Genomic DNA, 18149 nt, shown 5'->3' with positions numbered 1-18149 from the left:
CAGTGTATACCATCAACATGGTTAAAACTATCATTTTGATCTCATGGATGGTTAGTACTTGCATCCATAGCTCAGTCACATTTGAGAGTGGTTACATTTTTCCAGCCTAATCCCCCAGCTGTTTATCAACATAAGTGGCGGGGTGAGTGCTTTGCTATTGTTTGAATCCCAGATTGCTCCTTTAAGGGTCCTTCCAGCAAGGGACTGTAGTTATAAACAGGTAACACCTTAAACTTTTGAGTGGTAAAGATTTGAAACAACATTATTGCCATCCGGGACAACTTTACCTAACCCGTAACTCCCCTGCTGGTCCAGTACTGTGGTGTCTGCCCAACCGCCAATATCAGTGGTTCCTGTCTGCGCTTATCGCGTCAGCCCACCATCTCCTATCTTAATAGAGATCTGACTGTACACGTCGGCTGAGTGCTGACCTCCGGTGTGAACTCTCTGCTTATCGGCCCTCAACAACCTCCCCCTCCCCAATGTCCTCTGACGTTGCAAGCCTGGCTTTACAGTGGGGCATGTTGTTGTTGTTGTTGTTGCGGTCAATTATCGTTTTCCCAAAGGAAACTTGGAAACTGCAAGGTTGGTGAAAAGGCACAAAGTAACCCAACCACAGCAAGACGAGCAACATGGATGAACATGTCTGAAGTCAAAAAGCCTCCTCTTGAGGGACACTCAACTCAATGATTTACAAGCAATATTTGCATAACCACCCACATATTCTCCACCTCAATTCACCTTGCATAAACAAATCAAAATGGAATACAAATAAGGTGACGGTCATAAAAGGCAACAACCCTAACGGTTCTGCATACTGTTTCTCTGGGGACTTTGCCCTTGTGTAAAGCACAACATGTAATTGGACACAGTAAATAACAGTGGGACATATCTAACTCAATATCTTTGTAGGACCTCTGTTGGGTGGGAGGAGAGGTTGTTTGATGGTTGCTATTGGGTCATGGTGATTTATGCTAATGCTAACAGGGGCATTTTTTATTGGCTTCTTTAATCAAAGATGGCATCATTGAAGTTGTTACAAATGAAGTATGAGAACCTGAGCGAACATATGCAAAGTAATCTCAACTTCATTCAATATGTTAAATATTCAATAGATGCTTACACCAAGGCTGATCATAAGTCTGGGTGATTACAACCATGGACAAATATGTCATACAAGACAGCACCATTGCTCTTTGCTGTGATTTCTTCCCCCATCTGAGATAATGACAGACCTGTCACTGAGTGGAAAGCTACACTTTTCAAATCAAAACACCAGGGAACGACACTGCGGGACCTGGTGCACTTTGGTTCATTCCAATCTCAAAGGGCCTCCTGATAGAACTCAGGTAGTGTAAAGAAATGACTGAGGTGCAGCCATTGGCTATTGCTGGGAGGACACTTGGCTGGTAAAGTAATTAACCCCACTGAGTGGTTGGCCTGGAAACTGCTGGCTCCAAGTGCCCCCCCCCCACACACACACACCTAACCATTTCCTGGGAGGAACCAGTGATGATAGGGTGTCAAATCCTCCATATCCAGTTGCCTCCTGCCTCTTCCATCACACCTATTAGAGCCAGCAGACAACATTGTGACCTCTCTAGGCTGCTGTGTCTGTCCAGAGTAGGATGAGGGGGGAGGGAAGTTGGGCTAAAGAGTTTGTAGCAAAACATGTTGCCATTCCCCAAGAGTCAGAGATAAGATGAGAGGACGAGCACATTGCAGTGCTGCCAAATCACCATACTAGATCTCACAAAAACTTGCTCAGAAGCACATACATACATGCATACATGCACACACAGCTTTTTTTGTTCCGAGGAAAGGGGTCTTCGAAGCCAGTACAACTGCATCACTCGCTAGTAACTCGTAACTAGTCTCTGTAAGAGACGCGAGGCTGAGATTAGTGTTGGCAGGTGCAGCGCCGTGGTGACCACAACTCGTTTTACCTGCGGAGGCGGTGGTTCAGCGGCTCTTGCCAGTTCCACTCACAGGGGGCGAGGCAAGGCAGCCCGCAGGCTCTCTGCACCTACACCAACCACCTGACAGCAAATCAGAGTCTCCCAGGTGATCCTGTCAGAGGGAGAGTAGGAAGCGCAGCTTGTCTCGTTTTTTATTCCACTCTGTCTAATAGAAGCAGACTTGGACTCCAAATCCTGCCTATGATTGTTCCTTCCATGGTTATATGTTTGTACAGCACACATCATGTTAGATTTTCTCATCATATAACACTTATGCCAAAGGAACCTTTCCATGGACAATAGCGTTTCCATTCTACTCTATATTAACAGATTATGTCTGTTTTAATTGTTTTGGATGTTGGTATGCCATCTTATAAAAAAGAATAGAATAATACAGTCAATCTTATCATAACCAATCCATACCAGTCTGAGCATAATGCAAATCTGTGTAGGCAGGCATATCAAGAGTTGAACAGTAAGCCTATTGTATTTTGCAAATGAGCACTCAAAGTCTTCTGATGATAATGCAAAGAAAGCTGGGGCTGTGACGCAAGAGGACTCCAACTTCCCACAGTGCAAAGTGGCAGGCTGTGACAGACTATCTGGCATCAGTGCCGGGAGGAGGGTGGGAAAAAAAGTGAATTGTCTACTTCAATCCATGTCACAACTCCAGCAAACCCACGAGAGTATCTGAAATTGCTAACTTCTCCAATGCCCAGGTCTCACTAAGTGGCCTTGCTTGACTGGCACAGGGCACATATTGTACCGTGTCTCAGTTCTATAAAGACAACAATCCATGCTACTCCACACCACTGCTCAGACCAGAGCTAAGGGTGGATCAAAAAACCCGACCTTCTCTCAAGTTGCTTATTTCACACAGACATAAACATACACATAAGAACTGAAAATAGACGAGACACCTGACAACATGACAACAAGGCACATCTTTAATACTCCCCTTATCTTGGTGAGTTGCCACAGCAGTTACTATAGTTACTATAGGCATTTCGCTAAAAGGCCCAAGGCGTGATGTGGCTTCACAATTTCATTAGTGCAAATCCCATCTGCTTTATAAAGTCATCAGATTCCTCGGAGTGCCTCACCAGGATGCCAAATCAGCTGTCTGGCAGTGGGCCTACACTGTTCTACACGCCGCGGATTCCCGGGTTGTTGTTTTTCTCCCTCTATTTTGTGTCAAAGATTATAAATAGCGAGCAGCCTTCTGCAGAATAAGCAGTTCATGAATTCTGGCTTTGATGGTATGTTTGCTTGGAGAGGCCAGCTGCCACCTGAATCTAAGCAGAGAACTGATTCTGAATACTGTAGCAGGGTCTTGACTTTGGCTGGAAGACAAGAGAGAGGGTGTGTGAATTTCAGTGCAAGCTAATTATTTCCTTAAATCTTCTGTTTACATAAAATGTTGTAAAATTCTGTGGATGAAATAGCTGTGAGTCTGTGTGTGTATGTGTACCCAACACACTCATTGTACATAATGTTGTATTGTATTGTCTTGTCTTCATTGCTGTTTATGTCGGTGATTGTAGAGCTCCCCACTGTACTGAAAACAAGTTCCACCAACCTCGTAACACACTGTGTGTTTGTGTGTGTGCGTGCGTGCGTGAGTGAGTGCATGTGCATGTGATGTGTGTATGTATGTACACACAGTACATGCACATGAGTGAGTGAATGAGTGTGCATGCACATGTACATGTGTGTAAGAGTGCAGCAGTACTGAACCCGTTCATTTGGGGCACTGCAGCAAGCAAACAATGCTTGTGAGTAGACAACCATGAAACTGTATACAAACAGAAATGTCTAGTTCATTCAAAATGATTTATAAATACAGCGGAGCATATGCATCAGAGTAAGGCACATGCAGTCACAGGGCAACATCTACTAAAACAGAATGAGAAAAGGGCATCATAATTGATTAGTGACTGTTACAATAATCTATATACATAAAGCTATATATCAATACATAATGATTGCATTATACTCTCTGTCTACAAATTCTCAGTGCCTTCTCATATTTCCATGTGTAACTAATACAATCATTTTAACTTAAGGTTAACTCACATGGGTCTCCTATGTGGATACTGGCAAAACAGCTCTCAATGTATTGGTAACCCCTAGGAATAAGCAAGAAGCACATAGCTGGGATTATCATATCGCAACCTGGGGGAAAAGACTGCTATCTTTGATATTTTCCTTGCTAAATTCTTCCTGTAGGGCATGAGACTTGTTGCAACTGGATTTATTTCAAGATTCTGCTCTTGTGGACCAAAAAGCCTATCTTCAGGCACTGTCAATAGAGGCTGAAAAAAAGTGTTTTCTCTCTGTTATTGACTAAAGTAGACAACTGCCAGGACCACAACAGTAGGTTGCTGCTCTGTTGTGTGAATGTTTCAAGTGAGTGTTAAAACACAAGATACAGGTGACCTTCCCTATTTCTGTTAATGGCCTGCCTTACTATGCCAGGCTGTCACTAGGGCAACTGTCACTCTGTCCTGACTGACAGTGCAGGTCCCACCCCTCTGTGCTAGCCCAATCTGGACCCTTGAATATTGAAGCAGAGTACGAGGTTTCTTCAGGGACACGAGGCCCCTCCTCCTGGAAATGACAGGGCAAATGACCCGCCCCTAGGGTGTGGCCGACAGGAGTTTGCACTATTGGAAGCTGTGGGATGTTGCTCAAATCCGTCTCTGCCTCCAGGGTAGGGGCGTCCAGTGCCAGGGCCGCCTCTTCTCCCTCCTCCACTGTGGAGCCCAGCTCCTCATCGACACCCCTTTCCACTTCATGACCCTCCTCCTCCACGGGACTCCGCCCCTCATCTAGCTCTGAGGCAGCCTGCTCCTCTGTCAGAGTCAGAATCTCTGCCCCCTGCTTGTCAATCATGTAGCTGCTATTAGTCCCCGCCCCTTCACTGGACTCGGTTGTGTCAGACAGGACAAGTGCACCCTCCCTGCTGATGCCATCTGCGCCAAAGTCGCCGCCAGCTGTGTCCTGTTCCCACGTCGACGCTCCTGAACTTCCTGTTCTGTCATCTGATATGATTGAGAGAAAGAATGAGAGCTCATTGTGAGAGTGCAGTAATATCAAAGCTATAGTCCTGTTCTTAAACAATCCCTCATTCTCCCCTAAACCCCACCCCTTCAATGTTTGGGGAGGCAGCTAGGGAGTAGGAGATAGGGGAGGCAGCTAGGAAGTAGGGGATAGGAGAGGCAGCTAGGGAGTAGGGGAAGGAGCTAGGGAGTAGGGGATAGGGAAGGCAGCCATGGAGTTGGAGAAGAAGCTAGGGAGTAGGGAATAGGGGAGGCAGCTAGGGAGTAGGGGAAGGAACTAGGGAGTAGGGGATAGGGGAGGCAGCTAGGAAGTAGGGGATAGGGGAAGCAACAGCAGCCAGAAGTGACCAGAAGTGGTCAAAGACCTGGAATTGTGACCCAAAGCTGGAGACACTCCTGTTGGTCCATAAGTAGCATGCTACCTCTGAACTGCAAAGCTGTGTAAATGGATGAACGTGTGAAAGTGTAAGCTATGCAAACCACCCAAGATAAGTGAGAGTGCAGTGTAAACTTTACGGACAGGCAAATATAGGATTTGAAAGAGAATTAATATCCAAATGATTGCTTAACTAGGCTAACTTCATCTTCTGAGTTGGGGTGCTGCATCAATCGAGAAACTTATTTCAATTACTTATGTGCTTCCATGGCAACAGGCTAAAAATAGTGTGGAGCCCCAGACGAGGGGACAGAAGCGTGACGCCCCTATCCCAGCGATGGCAACAGCTTAGTTCTGCCTCCTCTCCAAAATATGCTCTCATTTTGAGGATTACTGACCCATATTTGTGAATGCTGAGCCAAAAAGGTTAAAGACACGCAGAGTACCCCGGCCCCCCCCAAAAAATGAAAAAGAAAACATCGTTTTGCGCACCGGCATCCATATTTATGGAGAGCCCTCCTTAAAAAAACACGCCCTAAGTTTTTGAATGTCAGCAGGCGAGAATTTGCTAGCATTTCCAAAATGCCATGGCATTTGAGGAGCAATGGGTACTTATCCATCAGCACCAATGAGAGCCTATGTGGAGGAAAGGCGGGAAAGGGGACTGGGGGGGGGGGGGGGGGGGGGGTTCTAGCTAATTACAGCGTTTATGCTGTTGGCCGGGGTGCAGTTAATGGACGGCCAGTTACACACAATTACACACTCACCTTTGGGTGGCGGTGCTCTGGCCTGCATAAGGGGTGGAGGTGAACGCTGTGTGGTAGCTGGTGAAAGGAGCTCGGGTCGCTGGCTCTCACCCAGCGTCATGGCATCTCGCCCCCCTGTTACCCCCCCCCCCCAAAAAAAAAAGAAAAAAAAAGAAAAAGGGCCAGAGTTAATGAAGTTTCAGCCCCCCAACACACTCACAAACAAATAATAACAACAACAGACATAGAAAGTAAACAGGCAACAGTGTGACATGAGTGGAAAGGTGCATGTGCAAGCAGGACAGGATGGATTCTTCTCCTACACACAGATAAAAGTCTCATCCAAACACGTACGCACGCACGCACACACACACACAGAGCTGTGCTCACAGGAAGTGGCTACAGTCCCCTCTCATCCGTCTTCATTAGTGATGGCTGCACGCCTCCTGGGCTGACGCCATATGCTACTCACTGGGGACTGTGCACTATATACCAGACATCACACACACACACACACACACACACACACACACACACACACACACACACACACAAAAACACTGTGAACGCAAAACATAGCTCACTTATAGGGTTCCACTCAAGCATCAATCACAAACAAAAATAGAAAGCTGTAAAAATGGATGACACAAGGTGTGTTGACTATGGAGGGGGAGTCATGAATGGTGAACAAACACCATGTTATGACTGCAGGGCACTGATCAACTTCAATCATAGGACACCAGGCTGATTTCATCAAGGGTTAGGCGAAAGACCTGTCCAAGCAATTCAGTTGACCTTAAAGATGTAATATGTAACATTCAAGCCGCTTACAATTGGTCTGGGGTGTTCTACGGGAGTGGACTCACCGATTTTCGTGATCTTATGATTGAAAAGGTTGGTGACCACTGCTATAGAGGGTTTCAGAGACACCTGTCCTTGACCTATCATACAAACTACAAGAGCATGAAGTTAGGCTTTTTACTCCGGGGTGCAACAGTTAAGGCTTAGATCTTAAAAAGAGGATGTGATAGTGGCATGCCCAGCAGTGACGACGATACCTCTGCTACATTAGGATAAAAGTGTCTGCTACATAACCATCTCATTAGAAACGGACAAAACATCTGAGCTCTGTTCTCCTCCAGGCTGGAATTGCTGTCTCAAGATTTGAGAGAGCCTTTCGTGAGTTATGCAGCCTTCTTTTAAAAGCCTCTAATAATTGAGCGGTGGTGATTACGTATGCAGAGCAGGGCCTAGGCGGTACGCAGCAGGTCTCCAGCCCACGCTGTGCACAGGAGAAAGCATGGAGGAGTGGGTTTACACCCTCCTGACAGCTGCCTATCCATCCGTCCATCCTTCACACACACACACACACACACACACGCGCACGCACACACACTGAGAGACAGATATCTGGGCGCTCACACACAAAATCAAGCAGCACACGCAATTACTCACAAATGCATGTGCGCGCACACACACACGCACGCACGCACGCATGCTGTACACAGCCAATTGAACAAGTGCGCACACACCACGCACACACATGCGCACACACGGACGGACACACATGCACACGTCGATGCCTACACCTGCCCAAACATTTAGCCCTAAACACATACATACTTACAAATAGAGACAGAACTAGTCTGAGAGAAGTACCCTACCTCCCACAATAGACCTGGATGCTCCTTTACACAGAGACACATCTAACTAGTGCACTCCCCATACCTCTACAGACACATCTCTCTGGCTCTGGTAGGTCTCTCTCTCTAGTCAGCATGCACAGTCTTATATTTTGACAACACGGCAGGTCTGCCACAACTCGCCACCATGAGACGCCGGCCCGCAGAGTCCCCGCCGTTGATCCGCAGAGAGGCGGCGACAACGACGGGGAGAGAGAGAAAGGAGCTCCAGCCCGGTTCACACAGACCTCAGTCTATCAGGGCATTTCACACCCGTCTCCTCCTTCAGTGCTGCTGGCACGCCACTTCCGCCGCCAAACTGGCTGATGCACCCTGACAGGCTTTCAATAGGGATGTATTCCACCACTCATTCAACAGGGGGATAGAGCTCCCAGGAGGGGGTTTGGGGAGTCAAGTCAATCAGAACTCTATTTTTAGTCACTGCTTTGTTGTTGTCGTTTTTTTCTTTACTTCTCGTTCGGGAACAACAACGCAGTCACCTCTACAAATTTAGACTCAGGTCGTGCCTCGTCCCCAATTGCCCCCGTCGCCTTTCATTTTTATTTTCACCGGTCTCTGTCCATCTCAACAAGGCCACTCACTCACTCTCTCTCTCTGCCTAATACTGACTGTGGTGGACAGAGTCGTGAGGTACTTTGGGCCTCGTCTACAAATTCCCTAATAACAGCACATTCCCCTAAATGTGTTTGTAATGTGGGCAATCATTTTCAGTAATGGATGCTTGTCAGTTTTATGGTGTGGAGAATGGCAGTCTCATGACAGGCGAGCTTCATCGGGCTACAGCTCGACGCCTGAATCCCGCCAATCCACTTGAGACACAGCGCAACAGCACACTCTGCTGGACACGAGAGGAACAGCTTTTTTGTTTGTTATTTTACAACTCTACGATGACAACGGCTGCCGTGTTCTCTGCATTGCACTTTGCAGTATTTTTCCCTTCAGTGGTGAAAACGTATGTGGTACTTACGCTATTGTTTCTGTGCTCCAAAGCTTGGGATCATTAGAAGAGACTAGCATTGACAAAATGTTGCCATTGCAACATTGAATCACTGCATATGCCATAACATAAATAGATCTGAAAATGAATGATAATTTCTTAATCATAGGGTTAGATATGAAGTAGGCATCTATGTAACTAAATGGTAAAAGCTAGAGTTAATCAAATGATCCTCTGTCATTTTGTGGTTCTAATTCATCTCTACTTTGGAGACAGTGCAGTCTCTTTATTACTATGTAACAGTAAAAGACAGACCCATAAAAAAACTAAAACAATAGCTTAGTAACCACAAAGGTGAGCAGATTCCAGCAGATGATGTCATTGGAAAAGGGATGATCGTAGAGGTACAAGTGTGATGGAATCAGGATGGGGGTATGAGAGGTGGCAGTTTCTGGGATGCTGCCCAGATTTAGACTGGTATAACACAATGGAGGGCATGGATGGGCAAAGAGGGGGCAGCATAGAGAACATACTCCCTAATCCCAGAGACACGCGGTAGGTCAGGCCTAAGGGCAGCCGCAGCCAGGGAGGAGAGAGACACCCGGTTAATAACACAGCATTTCATTGGTCAGTTCACAATGTATTTGGAATAAATCCAATTTTATTGGTTTAGCTCTTAATCTCAGTATTGAAAGCCACGTAACAGTTTTGACATATTGAAGATGGTGTTTACTTGGTATTTACTAAAATGAAATAGCAAACAAATGTATTTTGTATTAGTAATTAAACACATTGAAAATTACATGGTACCACATTGTTCTCAGTGATGCTGTCTTTTATTAATCCAAAACAAACAAAAAAGTAAAAATTGGTATAAAATTATGTTATTAAGATAATACCATATAAATCCTGACAAAATATTGTAGAATGAAATGCAACCACTGGCTGTATGGTATAACAGTGTATGTGAATAATGATAACATACAATATTGACTTCAAAGCATATGGGAGGAGAAAATACGGAAGTTAACATGCCCTTCACCAGCTTGCTTATCTATGAGACCTCAGTGTAGCCCCATAGGGTGCATACCGACAACTTAGCTAAATTACTTTGGCTCAAGTGCCTGACCTGACAGGATATTCCTGGGAATGATACGCAGATAGCCAAGTACAGTACATGCTGGGTAAGGAGATTAATTACACATAATATTTTCATAATCAAACTTCTTGCGCGGATGTGCTTGAATGCAAGAGCATGCGCATGCACACACACACACACACACACACACACACACACACACACACACACACACACACACACACACACACACACACACACACACACCCTTGAATAGACACTGTATTTGCTGATGATGTGGTTGAGCATTTTTTGTAGAGTTAGTTAAAGTGTCATCAAAGCAGAACATGGTGGCCTATTACACATTAATGATTTACACTTGTACACTGTGAACTAGTGTGTTAGAACATGTTCTGATGACACTTACCTGGAAGACTCCACAGGCCAGAAACCTCTAAGGTCTTCAACTTCCTCTCCAGCTCAGCAACTCGGTTTCCCAGAATCCTATGTGGGAGAAAAGGGTTGAGTTTGAGTCCTTCATGCCCCCAGTTGCAGGTCTCATATGTGTGTCTTTGGTATTTGATTAAGAGGAGTGGTGATTGTGTGGTGAGGTTTATGTACCTACTGTATAGGTGGAGGTCAATGGAGCAGAAGGAACATAGGGGTGATGTAAAAGACTTAATGGAAAAGACAGCAATAGAGTACTGTAGTAGAAAAGGAAGGAAGAAAGAAAGAAAGAAAGTAAAGATAAAGGACAGAGGGGTGGAAGAAAAGAGAGAAGAAGAAAGAAAGGCAAGACAAAAACAAAGTAGCAAATAACCTACATACAGACACATACACACACAGACAGACACAGACACACACACACACACACACACACACACACACACACACCTGTTGGTGTGGCGTTGGTGCTGGATGACCAGGTTCTTCTCATGGATGGTCTCCAGCAGTGCTGTGGCCAGGGACTTGAGGTCAGAGATGGACTGGGGCGTGGCTGGGAGACTGCAGACCTGCTCCTCAGACAACAGGTCCTGCACTGCACACAGAGAGAGAGAGGGGTGAGAGAGTGGGAGGGGTACAAGCAGAACGAGGGAGAGCAAGGGAGCAACAGAGAGAGAGAAAGAAAGAGGAGAGAGATAGAGAGAGAGATAGAGAGCGAGAGCGAGAGTGATAGAGTGACAGAGTGACAGAGAGATAGAAACAGCTGTCTGTACAATAGATGACCTCCCTGTTCCCTCTAGCTTTAACTCCAGACCTACTGTGCTGGCGCTGCCTGTCAGTTTAGACTGCTGGCTTGTCTCTCTGCCAGAACTCCTCAACTCTGAATACAATTAGTAACAGAGTTGTATCTTGGGGGTTTCTAAAGCTAGGCACAGGAGAGCTTCCATCACTCCAATAGATTATGTCAAAGTAAGACAGAGACAAAATTACAGATGCTTTCATGCATGGATTTTGTAAAACACCTGCACGCTATACTTGAACATCACCATTGCTTGATCATTATTTTGAACACACCTACAAAAAAAAAGAAAAAGAAAAAATGGATGTGCAAGTGCATTTCTTTCACTTTTGAGTGATATATGGATTTGGTTCCCAGGTGTGTTTAGAAAAAAATATTATTTGATTTCACACAAGGGCTGAAAATTGAGAGAGTCCGCTTTCCAAAAAGCATATTCTACACAATGTCAGCACAACTGTCCGTCGCAATACGTGCAATGCAGGTCCCTAGATCCTGGAGCAACATTGATATTTGGATCATTACAGAGCCAGCTGCCATCCTGACCAGGGAGCTGTTACGTGAGGGTACTTACCTTGTTTTGCAGAGAGAACTCCTGTAAGGGCACTGCTGTTGGACTTCCCATACACTTTAGAGTTTTTTCTCCGCTCTAGAGCAGTCTGGACAACAGAAACACACATTTTGATAGTGATAATCACGCTCACTCTCTTTCTGTTTCTCAAACAGACGACCAACATAACACAGATTCACATGCACACTTTACTCCTCATTTTCATAAATACATGAACAGCATGTGAATGATAGTAACTTCACAAACGTAATTACACTTTTCTTTTAAATACAATTAATATACAGGTACACATACACACACACAGCATAGATTAGTATCTATAGACTAAAACAGCAGACAGAAAAGCCCATCTCTACCTTGTATTTCATGATATTTGTTTTCAACAGGTTGACCTCCTCTTGGACTTGGTTGAACCGCTCATGCAAATACCTGACAGAGAACATAACAAAACCAGACAAATATGAACTAACAATAAAGATGCTATGATTTAGATAGAATGACATGACACTGACCGACTACCACCTCACCACCTCAACATATTGTGAAGCCATTAGTATGCCATTCATGAACTATTTATACACTGGGAGAGGACTATAAATATAAGAGTAGAATTTGAGTTCTCCACCTCTGGTGTGGCAGTCCAAAAACGACAATGATGGAACACAAATGTGCTGTTACAAAAGTAGCTCTGGTGTGAGGTAGACACAGACAAAACACAAACATGTTCTTTATACACAGCAATATCCCCTTTTTCCTTAAGTGTTTGACTAAGCCTAACCCTACAGTAGCAAAACAGTCCAGTGCAGTTAACACCCCCCCTCACCTGTTCTCCATACAGAGAGCATCAACATCAATGATGCGTGTCTCCTGACCGCCCAGGATGTGGTTGAGCTCCAGGTTAAGACGCTCCGCCTTCTCCCTGAACACACCTCTCTCCGCCTTGACATCCTGCAGCTCGTCAGTCAGCGCCTTGACGCCGTGCTCCAGCTCCTCCATCTGAACGACACAATACGGGGGGAGAGAGAGAGGAAGAGGGAGAAAGAGAGAGAAGGAAAGAGAGAGTATAGAAAGTAGTAGGAGTTATAGGGGAGAGAAAGGAGAGACAGAGCATAGGAAAGTGTTTGATAGACTTGCTTCCCTCCCCTTCACCTGTAGTCCTGCTTTCTCCAGTTGCCGGACCAGGTCTTCTCTCTCGTGGGCAGGGAAGTGGCGCGCCCCCACCTCCTCATCCCCTAGCCTCTGTTTGGTGATGGTCATCCTAAGGAGCTGTGGACGGGAAGGAGGAACACACATTCACTTCTATTGCCTACAACACACTCCTGAACACATTCTCAAGTGTCAAGTGTGAGTTTAAATGGCCGCTGTAGGAGGGAAAGACATTCAAAGGCCTGATGTGATTATTTAACTTAGAGGGCAAGGGTGGCCGTGTGTGTGTGTGTGTGTGTGTGTGTGTGTGTGTGTGTGTGTGTGAGAGAGTTAGATAGAGAGCACCTGTGTATGTGTGATAGGTGCCCCACCTTATTATCTCCCTGGGCCTCTGCCAGTCTCTGATTCACCTCCTTCACCTCCTCAGATAGCTTTTTCCCTCGCTCACGTGAGTCTCGCAACAGCTGAGCCAAGTTCACCTGGGGTGTGGAGGAAGAAGGAGAGATGGAGGAGGGAGACAAAGAGGAACATAAGAGGATAAATAGAGGAGGCACAGAAGAATAGGAAAATGATGCAAAGCTAGGTCAAGGGTTGAATCTCAAAACAAAAGGCTTTCCTTGATTCCTTGCGTCCTCTCTCCTCCTTCTCAAAATGCATTGGAGGACAAGGTCCGAGATGGGTCTAGTTAGTTTTGAGAAGGAGGTGAGGAGAGAGGACGTGAAGAATCAATGAAAGATTGGCTAGTTAACCTTGGAAAGCTTGCTTTGCCATAAAATATGAGCTCATGGATAAGTGCTTTGTCCACTACATAAACTCTGATAAAATCCCAACAAGAGTTCCTTGTGCAAGCCTCAGGAATATGAGGAACAGAACCAATTACCTGATTGCGTTTTTCAGGTGGTAAAGAGGGGTCTCCATCCTGAAACAACAAGATACAAGATAAATCATCTGCTGTGTGTCAGATTATGGTCCCTGTCCTTTTAACAAGATGAAACTGTAGATCAACCTCAAGACTAAGCAGATCCTAAAACACTGGGATTGCCAACCATTGCTCAACATGTTATTACAATATAAACTACAAAGCAGATACAGCCTATGTATGGACAGACTCACGATGAGCTCCCTGTACTTCTTCTTGAGTCCCTGGTGGTGTTCTCGTAGCTGATTGGCCATCAGCTTATACTGGTCTCTCTCCTGCTGACAGGTGTCGAGCTCTTTGGACAGGATCAGGAGAGCCTCCTTCTTGCTCTCCAGTTTACGTTTACACACCAGGAACTGAACATGCAAATACAACACACACACACACACACACACACACACACACACACACACACACACACACACACACACACACACACACACACACACACGTGCAGTTTGTTGACATTAGAGCTACCCACAAAATGGACTTGCGTGTGTTTAAAGTAATACACTCACTGTATTACTGTGTGGGCATACTGTGTTAACTTAATTCAGCGTCAATATCTTTCATCCATCAGAAATAGTATTGCTCCTTTATTACATTTTGGAATACAACAAGAACTCAGGGGAAAGTCCCAAGAACAGTACCTCACAATTCAAAACTTCTAGGATGTTAGTTAGGGTTAGGGTTAAATAGCAGATTCTGAATTAACTTAAATAAACTATGTTGATGACACTGTCAATCACAAGGTAAAGATCACAGTACTTATATAATCAACAAGTATGGCCTTAAAATGTGTCCAACCATGCCCTAAAATACAAAGGTGTCGAACTTGCGACCTCTGTTAAGCCACATGACTATCAACCTCTTGTGTGGCGTCTCACTGAGCCAGTTAGCATGCACTATGTAAAGAAAGGAGATAAGAAATGTCAGAGGGTTATTTCATGTGAAGAAGATTGAACCTTCTTCATCATACCGAGAGGATACTGTGGGAATAGGTATATCTTCAATTATGCAAAGGATATACAAGTGATAACTAGTCGTGTGATATCAGAACTGTGGGAAGGCAATGGAGGGACAATAAATGACAAAACTCGAGGTACAGAAAAAAGAAAAAACACATATTTTGGGAGAAAATTATTCACACATGAAGCTGGACAGAAAACAGATAAGATAGGCTATACAAAAATGAGCCCAAATTGGTTCATTTGAAAAAAACGGACATAGCATTTATTTACAGTGACTGTCGGCCTAAAGCGAATACTGTGTTAATAAGCACAGACGAACAGGTGGTGCAGCAGACCGATCCATCATTGCGCGTTTGTGGATCATTTTACGCAAAATTCGTGTTGTGAGTAATTACACACTAATCGACGATGCTGCTTGTTTTTCTCAACAAAATAAAGTATGTTATAGTGACTATTCTGTGTCGATGAAGTAGACATACACCATATGGTAAGACCGCCAGAGCATCGACGCTGACTGACGTCTTGCAACCCAAATAGTCACTGGATCAACGCAGCCCACTCACCTCGCTCACAAGGCCTTGCCAATCACTCTCACTCCTTTTAGAAGAATTCATGTTTTCTGAGGTCTCCGACACTCAACTATCAGGGATATTGGTGTTTCATTCGGCTTTCATCTGTAGAGGTGAAGGATTCTCCATCTGTGTTCCATAAACGATAATAGTGGAACTCCGCCCACCTACTTCGGGTGTATGTAAATGAGGATTTCTTCCAAATAAAAGCGCCCACGTTAAACTTGTTTAAGCATTTAGAAATAGTAAATATGGATAAAAGAACCACAAATTATACTAAACATTTAATAATCGTAATGTTTCTAACATCCTAATTACCCTTCTGATATGATGGAAGATTATTGGACTGAATAGGACATGTAATGGATTGTACACAAACAATTGTTCAATGCTAAACTTGATATTTACCACCAATCTACTCAGCAACACTAGAATATGGATCAAGTGGGTTTCAACCACAAGTGGTGTCATACAAAATGTTGATTGCTTTTTACTGTGGCCAAACAGCTAACAGTGCCCCATCTGAGCACAAAATAATGGACTGTACTCAAATATTTTTCCAAAACTAAACATGGAACTCTAAGTGAGTTGCTATATAAGCTATATAGCTATATATATATAAGGTCAAATGCTAAAAGTGTTGCGCAGTAGGTTGGGAGTAAATATCAAATTGAAACTCACTTGATCCATATTCTAGAATTGTTGCTGAGTAGATTGGTAGTAAATATCAAGTTTAGCCTTGGAAAAATATGTGTGTACAGTCCATTATATGTGCCCTATGTAAAATTGCATGTAATTGCACGAATGTGTACATTTTAATGAACAAAATTTGTTTTTTTATTTCATGAAAAATATGGCAAAACAGATCACAGATTACTTTCCATTGATCGCCTACCACGTGCTTTTATTTTAAAATTGCGACAACGAAACCGGAAGTCGTAATGTCGGAACTTGTTGCTCATAGTCGTTCACAGAACGCAGATCTCCGCCGCACCAATGTTTACACTAGGTCAGCTGTGTTGCAGGTGGGCGGGGATGTCCGGGTGGGTGTGCCATAGAGATAGATAGGCCATGTCCGAAAGTTCATACTGTCTACTGATTACTTAAAGTATATACTGCATACTAAATACTATTTAGACATGTCAACATCATGAGCTTGGCCTTTAGTAAGGTGCTTTAATCATCTTACCAAATGTAATGACATTTATTCAACAAAATGTTGATGTAATAGCAACAAATATTTGAAATGAAAGAAACTGCACGTATCTTTTGAGATGAATGTCAAACCTCGCAACTCAATTCAAGTTTGATGATCAAATCATAATCCTCTTTACATACTGCATGTTTTGTTTTTTCAAAATTAACGTAGGCAGAGGCATATGTAGGATATGCATATTTATGTAACCCTGATTCATATACATAATTAGCCACTCAAAGGGAATTTGTGTCGCAAACATGAATACATGAATGTTTTGTTTTTTTAAATGTATTCAAACATATATAGCCTAGATAATATACCTGAAATATTATTCGAAATGCGAGCAGCACCTTAACTTCCAATTACAGTATATGGCACTAGCCTACTCTTTCTAATTTGAATGAGGAATGCCACAGACTAACATATGAAAACTGTAATGTTGTGTAATATATATGTTCAAATTATAATAACTTACATTTGATCCACATGATATAGTCTCCAGCTTGTTTGAAGAAATCTGAAAATGCAAAAAATGAACCTGCAGGTAGTGAGCAGGTAGTGTGACTTGTTGTAAATGGCACTGAAAGCAGATATCTGATGTTCCGTTCCTTAGAGCCATGTATAGTTTTGTTTTTCAAACGCTATTTACATGCACTGAACATTTGTTTTTGAACTGTAATTATTTTACAGTCTGACACAAGTGCCAATACCATAAAAACATTATATGTTGTCTTGACAGTTCATTAAGACCCATATATTGCATTTACTGTATACTGTAGCAATACATTTCCTAAATAGTGGACTATTGAACTCATTCTCATGGCTTGGTGTAAGACAGAGGCCACATTGTTTACAAAAATAAGGTCTACAGCCCACTTCCTTTTACATCAGAGTTAGAGGCCATATGGTTTACAACCATAACAACGGTTCTGCATATCAAGCCTTTCTCAAGACCAAACCACTGTTACAAACTACTAAGAAGTGGAGGGGGTGTGATGTGGTTGAGCATTAGACAGAAACACCTACAGAAACACATGCCCTTTTCTATAGTGTAGAGTATAACTTTGTTCTACTGTGTAGCACTGGTCATTTTATCTTATTTTAGTACAGTATGTGAGCAGCAGACATTTCCAGCAAGTCATAAGCATTTATTTTTATTTTCAACAGTAGTCATAAGAGTAACCATAATAATCATAAGAGTAACATTCGATATGCTTAAAACAAACCTTAGCATGATACAAAAACAACCTGCATATCATACAGCTTGCATATTCTATGAAATGGTACTGTGAGCATTAATACCATACTGTAGTTGTTGGGCAACAGTAGTAGCAGTTTGGTTTAAAGCGTATTTCAAGATTGAAAGTTGTATCAAACTTGAAATTGGTGAACATTCAGTCTTGAATGGCATGCTCTTCTTGAAAGCTGCAGTAATATTTTTGGGATAAGTGCAAAGATTTGTTCTGACATTTGGAGTAGTATGCCAAACAGTTAGTGGCAATTCTGTATTTCTATGCACAGCTCAACATTCAGTTTTTTTCAAATGTAAGTACCAAACAAATCAAATGCATTTTAGTGTCCAGGTTGGTGCGGCAACATATCCTATATCCTGACTGTTTTTCAAAATGTATTCTTCTACACTTCAAAGAAATGTACCTATACAGGTCTAACTCTT

The 18149-nt window shown here is 43.5% G+C and overlaps 1 protein-coding gene across 1 annotated transcript; it reads right to left on the bottom strand.

Annotated features, from left to right (window-relative positions):
• Window positions 1-3735: 3735 nt before the first annotated feature.
• Window positions 3736-15395, bottom strand: LOC310801379 (coiled-coil domain-containing protein 149-like). Its single transcript, XM_083665379.1, has 12 exons — window positions 15271-15395; window positions 13931-14092; window positions 13698-13736; window positions 13189-13296; window positions 12821-12937; window positions 12495-12667; window positions 12028-12100; window positions 11675-11759; window positions 10755-10899; window positions 10288-10364; window positions 6164-6277; window positions 3736-5002 (listed from the first exon to the last, which is right to left on the bottom strand). The coding sequence occupies exons 1-12, from the start codon at window positions 15319-15321 to the stop codon at window positions 4428-4430; spliced, it is 1719 nt and encodes a 572-aa protein (XP_083521505.1). The 5' UTR covers window positions 15322-15395; the 3' UTR covers window positions 3736-4427.
• Between the last annotated feature and the right edge of the window lie 2754 nt (window positions 15396-18149).

This window comes from Argentina silus, assembly GCF_951799395.1.
Source record: "Argentina silus genome assembly, chromosome: 1".
NCBI classification, from domain to species: domain Eukaryota; kingdom Metazoa; phylum Chordata; class Actinopteri; order Argentiniformes; family Argentinidae; genus Argentina; species Argentina silus.
Note: the sequence above shows the minus strand (reverse complement) of the source record. Positions and strands in the feature narration are given on the sequence as shown.

Excerpts from the sequence above, each read along its gene's own strand:
- LOC310801379 (XM_083665379.1), bottom strand. The coding sequence starts at position 15,321 with ATGAATTCTTCTAAAAGGAGTGAGAGTGATTGGCAAGGCCTTGTGAGC. Across the intron at positions 12,101-12,494 it reads GCTCTCTGTATGGAGAACAG|GTATTTGCATGAGCGGTTCA; the intron begins GTGAGGGGGGGT and ends GTTCTCTGTCAG. Across the intron at positions 5,003-6,163 it reads CAGAGCACCGCCACCCAAAG|ATGACAGAACAGGAAGTTCA; the intron begins GTGAGTGTGTAA and ends CAATCATATCAG.